This window comes from Hypomesus nipponensis, chromosome 27 (assembly GCF_054491055.1).
Source record: "Hypomesus nipponensis isolate SF chromosome 27, ASM5449105v1, whole genome shotgun sequence".
Taxonomy (NCBI): Eukaryota; Metazoa; Chordata; class Actinopteri; order Osmeriformes; family Osmeridae; genus Hypomesus; species Hypomesus nipponensis.
Window position 1 is genome coordinate 1,280,001 of NC_140387.1, and position 10,000 is coordinate 1,290,000.

Here is a 10,000-nt window from a genome sequence, read left to right on the forward strand (position 1 = left end):
TTTCTCTCTCTCTCTCTCTCTCTCTCTCTCTTTTGAGCGCTGCCTCCAATGACTTCCTTCCACTCCCTCGCTTTTTACCTCTCCACCCTTCCTTCATCCTGTTTTTTTTAATCCTCCTTTCTTCGACAACCCTTCTGCTTATTCACAATGTCAAGAACCCGTTAAGGATGCAGCTGTGGACGACAGTATCACCATGTTTTTTCTCCAGTCACTTTGCACGTGACTTTCAAAAAAGCCCTGATGTTGTTCATCATTCCCGTACTGAAAGTCGGCAATCATGGTCACCCATCTGAAATCTTTATCGAACACATTCATTTGTTTGGCAGCTCTGCTACAGGAGAGTTTGCGGAGACCCCTGCAGCACTAACTCCTGCTAGCTCTCTGTCTGCTTCCTTACTAGGGGCTTTTAGCTGGGACACCTGCCGACGTAGCTCGACGAGCTAGCTTCCCTCAGCAGCTATGAATGGATACCTGTGGAGCTAGCTAGCTAGCTTTCATTAGCACCTCTAAATACATACCTGTGGAGCTAGTGCTAATTATCTGGTGTCTGGAGTTGGCAGTATCACTGCAATAGCCTGGCTGGAGACCATAAGAGGAACTAGCGCCATAATGTGTTAAAAACCCCTATGTTTAGCTTGCTGTCCTGTGGAGCTAGCGTTGGCGCTAATTTGCTCTGTTATCTGGTCTGTGGAGTTAGCACCACTGCTGCGTTCGCCTTGGAACCCTGTGGAGCTTTAGCACTGAGATGACTAAGGTGTTCCCCATGTAATGGCATCTTAGCGGGAGATTTCTGTAACAAGCAAAAAGCACATAAAACACCTTTTTTTTACATTTAAATGGTCAACTTGCTAAAGTTTGGCACTAGTAGACTTACTGTGATTCTCTTTCCCCCCCTTCTCCCCCCCACCCCCTCCTCCTCCGATCTTTTACCTCCAATTTCTCCTCTCTTAAGTGACCACAATTTGCCAACCTGCTAGTAACATGTAGAGCTAGCTTTAGCATTAGGTGGCACCCTTAGCTGTTAGCAGCAGAGACAACATTAGCATTAGCTGGCGCTAATATTGGTAACCTGTGGAGCCAGCATTAGCAATTAGCTGGCGCTATTAGTAGCTCAGGTAATCAAAGGAAAGATGAGGAACATGACTCACTTCGTCGCTCTTGATCCATCTTACAGAGACAGTCTTTGTGTGTGTGTGCGTGTGTGTGTGTGTGTGCGTGTGTGCGTGTGTGTGTGTGTGTGCGTGTGTGTGTGTGTGTGTGTATGATGGCAGAGATATGCCCTGTCAGCTGCTGTGATGCCATTACTTACACTAATTGGTTCCCGCTGATGGCATATCTGACTCCTGCTTTTCTCTCCAGCCTCCCTCTTCTTCCATTTTTATCTCTTCCCCACCCTCTTCCTGTCTCTCCCTCTCCCTTCATCTTTTAAAAGGGGAACATGAATAATGGTGGGTTGAATGTCGAGTGAGATTAGCTCTGTGCCTGGCTAACCTGTCATAAGCATGCTTGTACATAACGAATAGATACTGAAATATATAAATAAATGTGCTCGTAAATATATAAACAAAATCAGTCAGTATTAATGGGTTGAGAGTTGATCTGACGCCTCTTTCAATCTTGATTCGGAAAACCAGCCTCTTTCACAACGACAGGAAGTGCTCCCCCTCTCTAAACACATTCTATCCATCTCTCTCTATCTCTCTCTATCTCTCTCCCTCTCTCTCTCTCTCTCTCTCTCTATCCATCTCTCTCTCCTTCAATCTCTCTCCCTCTTCATGTCTCTCTCTCTATCTCTCTATCTCCACCCACCCCCTCCTCTATTACGTCGTTAGCAGTGTGTTTGACACTTCATAAACAACACACACTCTCTAATGAAAGCCGGTCTAATGGAGTGTGCAGTTATCTGCGTGCAGCTCGTTACGGCAAGAGAGCATGCCGGCGTTGGTTAGTTCCCACGGCGACGAGCAGGTGTTGGCGACTGACTGTGTTGAGGAGCTGCCAGGTGGTGCGTGTGTGTTGTGTGTGCGATCTGTGGTTGATGGTTCATTTGTTGGTTCACCTGTCAATCACACTGACAGCCAATCAATCAAGTGCCTGGTCCATGGTCCCTCCCCCGTGTCCTGACTGCTGTGGGATTGTCTCTCTCTCTGGTCAATACAGCGCAACTCCTGTCAGCAATGGAAAGAGCTGTCACTGTGAATCACCGTTTCTTGTCTCTTTTCTCCTCCTCCCCCCCTTCCCTGTTTCTCTCTTCTTCTACCTTTCTGTCTCTTTTCTCCTCCTCCCCCCCTTCCCTGTTTCTCTCTTCTTCTACCTTTCTGTCTCTTTTTTCCTCTTTCTTCCTCAATTCTCATACTTCCAACTCCTCTCTTTCTTTCTCTCCCTCTCTCTTTCTCTCCCTCTTTTCCTCTCTGTCTCTCTCTCCCCTTTTCTTCTCTCCTCCGCTCTCTCTCCCTCTCTCCTTCCGCCTCCTGTCCAGATCTTCCTGGACGCCCCCGTCATCCGGCTGGGCAGCCTCCCTCACGGCTCGGCCCTGGACCCCCAGCAGGAGGCCCCGGGGGCCACCTACCCCAAACAGACAGTGTTCGAGGTGTGTGTGTGTCCCAGCGGAAAGCTGTATCTGTCCCCTGCTGAGCAGGGCTCCACCTGCCAGACCACCAGCAACGCCTGCCTGTGGAGCTGAGGGAGGGAGGGAGGGAGGGGAGGAGGGGGGAGGGAGGGAGGGAGGGATGGAGGGAGGAAGGGAGGGAGGGAGGGGGGGAGACCCTGTCCCTGTATGGACCGTTGTCAGGACCGTTGTCAGGACGATTGTATCCAGGGCTTTGTCGTCCCGACGGGAGCAGGGGCTCGTCCTCGTCCTGGTCTCACCTCAGCTCTCCTCCTCTGCAGCTTCTGTCACACTTTGATGTTCTTTTGAAGTCCATCTTTTTCCTCTCTGCTCTCCTCTCTCCTCTCTCTGTTCCCCTCTCTGTTCCTCTCTGCTCTCCTCTCTCCTCTCTCTGTTCCCCTCTCTGTTCCTCTCTGCTCTCCTCTCTCCTCTCTCCTCTCTCTGTTCCTCTCTGCTCTCCTCTCTCCTCTCTCTGTTCCCCTCTGTTCCTCTCTGCTCTCCTCTCTCCTCTCTCTGTTCCTCTCTGTTCCTCTCTGCTCTCCTCTCTCTGTTCCTCTCTGTTCCTCTCTGCTCTCCTCTCTCTGTTCCTATCTCTGTTCCTCTCTGCTCTCCTCTCTCCTCTCTCTGTTCCTATCTCTGTTCCTCTCTGCTCTCCTCTCTCCTCTCTCTGTTCCTCTCTGTTCCTCTCTGCTCTCCTCTCTCCTCTCTCTGTTCCTCTCTGTTCCTCTCTGCTCTCCTCTCTCCTCTCTCTGTTCCTCTCTGTTCCTCTCTGCTCTCCTCTCTCTGTTCCTCTCTGTTCCTCTCTGCTCTCCTCTCTCTGTTCCTATCTCTGTTCCTCTCTGCTCTCCTCTCTCCTCTCTCTGTTCCTATCTCTGTTCCTCTCTGCTCTCCTCTCTCCTCTCTCTGTTCCCCTCTCTGTTCCTCTCTGCTCTCCTCTCTCCTCTCTCTGTTCCTCTCTGTTCCTCTCTGCTCTCCTCTCTCCTCTCTCTGTTCCTCTCTGTTCCCCTCTCTGCTCTCCTCTCTCCTCTCTCTGTTCCTCTCCTCTCTCCCCTCTCTGTTCCTCTCCTCTCTCCTCTCTCTGTTCCTCTCTCTGTTCCTCTCTGTTCCTCTCCGCTCTCCTCTCTCTGTTCCTCTCTCTGTTCCTCTCTCTGTTCCTCTCTGTTCCTCTCTCCTCTCCTCTCTCTGTTCCTCTCTCCACCTTGTCTTCTATCTGTTCTGGCCTTTTGTTTATCTTTTTAGTTCCATATCTCTCTCTCCTCCTCTCATCCCTCTCTTTGGTCCCCCCTGATGAAGCTGTAGATCACTAACCCTCATGGACAGAGAGAGAACCAGGCTTGCAGGAAAGCCACTTCTTCCAAAAAATAACTCAACAGTCAGAACGGAGCAAATTAAATCGAGCAGAAAAACTAGACTGAACTCTTTTAGTTTCGTTTTCTATTTTTCTAGCGTGCTCTAACGGGACGTCTGTTGTGCTGTGTGAGTTGGAAACTACGAACGAGGATCTTGGAATTTAATATTTGGAACTTCGTAGGCTTCGGCTACGTATAGACTTGGCCCGCTTTGGGCCAAATAAGGTTTTTTCTAACCCAGCGATACACAGGTGCCTTTGCTGATGTAGGTAAAGCACATCCTCCAAACTCCCGTACGTGTCATCAACAGTGGACGGTGTACGGGTCATCTTCAGTGGACTTCACGTTCTGTGTCTGTGTTCCCGATCTACAGACTTCAACAAAACCGTTTGTTGTTTTTCCTTCTTTCTTTTTTTTTCTTTTTCTTTTTTATAGTTTAATCCTCCTGTGTTTTTTCTCTTGGTAATAAAAAAGCACAAATTATGCCATGTATATAAACAATACCAATAAAGTGAGAATAAAACAATATTGTTTTATAAAAACATGCTCCACATTGCGAGTGCTCCAAAGTCTTTTTTTTATGTATATTTTCTAAGGTTGGGATCCATATCCTACAGCTATTTTGTCAGTGATTGCAAACATTCCTTGGGTCGAGACATGCGTCAAATCATAAAAACATTGATTATACTAAATACTATACTTAACTTATCAATATTGTGTGTCAAATCAATGCTAACAAGTCAGCAAACTTGAAGTCCAATGAATATATTTTTTCCTACAGACTCTGTTCAAATGTGTTTGTGAGACTGATGTTGTTGAGACTGCAATACTATCCAAGGAGGTCTGTTTTAAATTCAACTTCCTGTTTGTGATGGTGCAAACAGGCCTCAGGAACATCAAGGGTTGAGCTACACAGCCGAAACGTCGATGTTTTGATTTGGGGGTGAAAACACCAGATTATTGTATTGTTGACTTGTGTTACTTGACATGAACCTCATGCTGTTTGAGCCATGTTGACTTGTGTTACTTGACATGAACCTCATGCTGTTTGAGCCACGTTGACTTGTGTTACTTGACATGAACCTCATGCTGTTTGAGCCATGTTGACTTGTGTTACTTGACATGAACCTCATGCTGTTTGAGCCATGTTGACTTGTGTTACTTGACATGAACCTCATGCTGTTTGAGCCATGTTGACTTGTGTTACTTGACATGAACCTCATGCTGTTTGAGCCACGTTGACTTGTGTTACTTGACATGAACCTCATGCTGTTTGAGCCATGTTGACTTGTGTTACTTGACATGAACCTCATGCTGTTTGAGCCACGTTGACTTGTGTTACTTGACATGAACCTCATGCTGTTTGAGCCATGTTGACTTGTGTTACTTGACATGAACCTCATGCTGTTTGAGCCACGTTGACTTGTGTTACTTGACATGAACCTCATGCTGTTTGAGCCACGTTGACTTGTGTTACTTGACATGAACCTCATGCTGTTTGAGCCACGTTGACTTGTGTTACTTGACATGAACCTCATGCTGTTTGAGCCATTTTGACTTGTGTTACTTGACATGAACCTCATGCTGTTTGAGCCATGTTGACTTGTGTTACTTGACATGAACCTCATGCTGTTTGAGCCACGTTGACTTGTGTTACTTGACATGAACCTCATGCTGTTTGAGCCATGTTGACTTGTGTTACTTGACATGAACCTCATGCTGTTTGAGCCATGTTGACTTGTGTTACTTGACATGAACCTCATGCTGTTTGAGCCATGTTGACTTGTGTTACTTGACATGAACCTCATGCTGTTTGAGCCATGTTGACTTGTGTTACTTGACATGAACCTCATGCTGTTTGAGCCACGTTGACTTGTGTTACTTGACATGAACCTCATGCTGTTTGAGCCACGTTGACTTGTGTTACTTGACATGAACCTCATGCTGTTTGAGCCACGTTGACTTGTGTTACTTGACATGAACCTCATGCTGTTTGAGCCATGTTGACTTGTGTTACTTGACATGAACCTCATGCTGTTTGAGCCACGTTGACTTGTGTTACTTGACATGAACCTCATGCTGTTTGAGCCACGTTGACTTGTGTTACTTGACATGAACCTCATGCTGTTTGAGCCATTTTGACTTGTGTTACTTGACATGAACCTCATGCTGTTTGAGCCACGTTGACTTGTGTTACTTGACATGAACCTCATGCTGTTTGAGCCATGTTGACTTGTGTTACTTGACATGAACCTCATGCTGTTTGAGCCATTTTGACTTGTGTTACTTGACATGAACCTCATGCTGTTTGAGCCATTTTGACTTGTGTTACTTGACATGAACCTCATGCTGTTTGAGCCACGTTGACTTGTGTTACTTGACATGAACCTCATGCTGTTTGAGCCATTTTGACTTGTGTTACTTGACATGAACCTCATGCTGTTTGAGCCACGTTGACTTGTGTTACTTGACATGAACCTCATGCTGTTTGAGCCACGTTGACTTGTGTTACTTGACATGAACCTCATGCTGTTTGAGCCATTTTGACTTGTGTTACTTGACATGAACCTCATGCTGTTTGAGCCATTTTGACTTGTGTTACTTGACATGAACCTCATGCTGTTTGAGCCACGTTGACTTGTGTTACTTGACATGAACCTCATGCTGTTTGAGCCATTTTGACTTGTGTTACTTGACATGAACCTCATGCTGTTTGAGCCACGTTGACTTGTGTTACTTGACATGAACCTCATGCTGTTTGAGCCACGTTGACTTGTGTTACTTGACATGAACCTCATGCTGTTTGAGCCATTTTGACTTGTGTTACTTGACATGAACCTCATGCTGTTTGAGCCACGTTGACTTGTGTTACTTGACATGAACCTCATGCTGTTTGAGCCATGTTGACTGTCCTTGTGTGACAGTGACGTGATCCTGCCCTTGTGGTGTCTCTGCATTATGACATCAGAGCGCCCCCCCACGCTCCCGCGAGTGGCGTTTCCGTGCCAACCGCAGGGCTCCCGTTCTGATAGCCTTGTCCAGTTTAGGAGTGGGATGTCCGCGCTGTCATGGTAACACCAGTGTGATGTTATTTTCAGCTGCAGGAGGTTTGACCTCTGAGAGGAGAGAGGGGAGAGACTCCTTTAGGATGTGTCCCTTCTCTCTATCTCTCTCGCCCCTTCTCTCTCTGCCTGCATAGCTCCCTCTCCCTCCCCCTCGCAAGCTGTCCCTCCCCTGTCCTGTCATCTTCTCACCCCTCTCTCTCTCTCTCTCTCTCTCTCTCTCTCTCTTATCTTCCTAGCTTCCTCCTCACCTTCCTCCCCTGTTCCCCTGCCCATCCCTCCTCTCATCTCTCTATCCCCATCTCTCTCCTTCCTCTTTCTCCCTGCATCCCCCCTCTCTCTCTCTCCATCCCTCCCTCTCCCTCTTTCTCTCGTTTTTTTTATTTATTCGAATTTGTGAGGTGATGTGAAATGCTGTTGAGAGTGAAATCTACCATGAAATGGAACACGTCCATGAAGCAGGGTCAGGTGCTGCAGACGGCTGGTGTTCAACTGCCCTCCAAGAGACTGGAGGAGCACTGCTGTCTGGAAAGATGTGGGGGGAGGTGGGGGGAGGGCTGGAGGGTGAGAGGAGGAGGTGGGGGATGAGGGGAGAGGGAGGAGGGGAGAGGAGGAGGTGGGGGATGAGGGGAGAGGGAGGAGGGGAGAGGAGGAGGTGGGGGGTGAGGGGAGAGGGAGGAGGTGGGGGATGAGGGGAGAGGGAGGAGGGGAGAGGAGGAGGTGGGGGATGAGGGGAGAGGGCTGGAGGGGAGAGGAGGAGGTGGGGGATGAGGGGAGAGGGAGGAGGGTGAGAGGAGGAGGTGGGGGATGAGGGGAGAGGGAGGAGGGGAGAGGAGGAGGTGGGGGATGAGGGGAGAGGGAGGAGGGGAGAGGAGGGGAGAGAAGGAGGGAGTGCATGGTTTGAGGGTATTTGTTTTCTCTTAGCCATGATGAAGGTCTGTGGTGTGTATTTGTGTATGTCATTACGTGTTCCTTTTTGCCACTCATAAGTATTCAAAGTGTCCAACAACATCTTATCTCTCCAACCACACACAGCGTATAACATCTGTCTCTCTCTCTCACACACACACACATACAGCCTATAACATCTGTCTCTCTCTCACACACACACACACACACACACACACACACACACAGCCTATAACATCTGTCTCTCTCTCTCTCTCACACACATACAGCCTATAACATCTGTCTCTCTCTCTCTCACACACACACACACACACACACACACACACACAGCCTATAACATCTGTGTCTCTCTCTCACACACACACACACACACAGCCTATAACATCTGTATCTCTCTCTCTCACACACACACACACATAGCCCTAACATCTCTCTGTCACACACACACAGCCTATAACATCTGTGTCTCTCTCTCACACACACACACACACACATAGCCCTAACATCTCTCTGTCACACACACACACAGGCTTAGCATATCTCACACACACACACGCACACTGTCTATCGCTTTACTTTCTGTCCCTCTCTCTTAAACACACACACGCTATCTCTCTGCTCTCTGAAGGGTAACTAGGTGTTACTGGGGTCTGTCATGGGCACAATGAAAAGAGATGCTGCTGGACCTGAAGTGTGTTGGTGTGCGTTGGTGTGTGTTTGTGTGTCCTGAAGTGTGTTGGTGTGTGTTGGTGTGTGTGTTTTTCTGAGAAGAGGTGGCCATGATTGAGATCCTATCAGCGTTGGAGGACTCTTGTCCTAGATGGAGAAGATGTCCTTAGAAAGGGTGTGAGGTGTTTAGAACAACACACACACACACACACAGAGAAACGTGCTTACACAACTACACACACACATGCATACACACAGGTAGGATGTTCATACACAAACACAAATGCATCTATGCAATGTATGCGTGGACAAAGGCACACACACAAACACACACACTGTACACCCTTGCATCTACAGTCACTTGAAGTAGATAAGCCATTCGATACCCAGCCATCTAAACAGCAATCATGGCCTCAGTAATACCCCAGGGTTGATGTAATCTATCCCATACCCAATCAGAAGTCATTTCCGCAGATAACGTCCAATCCCCTCGCACTTGCCAGTAGATCATGTAATGAACTGTGACAGGGCAATTTAGTGTTCACCCCCTTCCTAAACACACACACACACACACACACACACACACAGGCTCATACAAATGTAGGTAAAAGCCACACACACCAATGATATTGGGTTAAGGTTTATTGGGTCACAGGATATTGATGCATCCATCACCTAATTGTTTTAGTGCGTCTCCCTCAAGAGTTTAGAGAGATGACACCAGGAACTGGGGAACAGCAGGACAGCATTACCATGGAACCCTAGAACCCAGGAACCCTGGAACCCTAGCACCTAGAACCCTGGAATCCAGGAACCCTGGAACCCTAGCACCTACAACCCTGGAATCCAGGAACCCTAGAACCCTAGAACCCTGAAATCCAGGAACCCTAGAACCCTGGAATCCAGGAACCCTAGAACCCTAGAACCCAGGAACCCTAGAACCCTGGAACCCTGGAACCCAGGAACCATGGAATGTTCCCTTCATGGAGGAATGAAGGGAGGGAAGGAAGGATGGAGGGACAGATAGAGCAGTTCAGGTTCCAGAAATCTGACCAAGCCATCTGGTTTCCCGGCCCCCAAGCTGGTCTCAGGTCAGTATCTACACCTCCCCTTCCCTGCAGGAGCAACGATGACTCTGCTAACAGCTGCTCTGGGGTCAGTTTTAATGCAATCGTCTGCCCACAGTCAGAAAGGCACCACACAGACTTGGACTGTCATTGAAAACCATTGCTAATTTAACGGCCACACACACACACACACACACACACACACACACACACACACAAACTCAACCCCCTTCCTCTTGCTCTCTGTCTCTTTAATGTGCACGCCCACACACGCCCCGTCCAGATTTCTGATATAAATAACTCTGTTTGTTGGGTTGGAGGCGTGTGTGGTTGCGG

General features: G+C 48.1%; 1 protein-coding gene across 1 annotated transcript in view; it reads left to right on the top strand.

Annotated features, from left to right (window-relative positions):
- Window positions 1-2,683, top strand: part of sgcz (sarcoglycan zeta) — a 41,398-nt gene extending 38,715 nt beyond the window's left edge. Inside the window, exon 7 of the mRNA XM_084693850.1 lies at window positions 2,480-2,683. Within this exon, the coding sequence (XP_084549976.1) occupies window positions 2,480-2,683 (204 nt within the window). The remainder of the gene's footprint in view (window positions 1-2,479) is intronic.
- The last annotated feature ends 7,317 nt before the right edge of the window (window positions 2,684-10,000 follow it).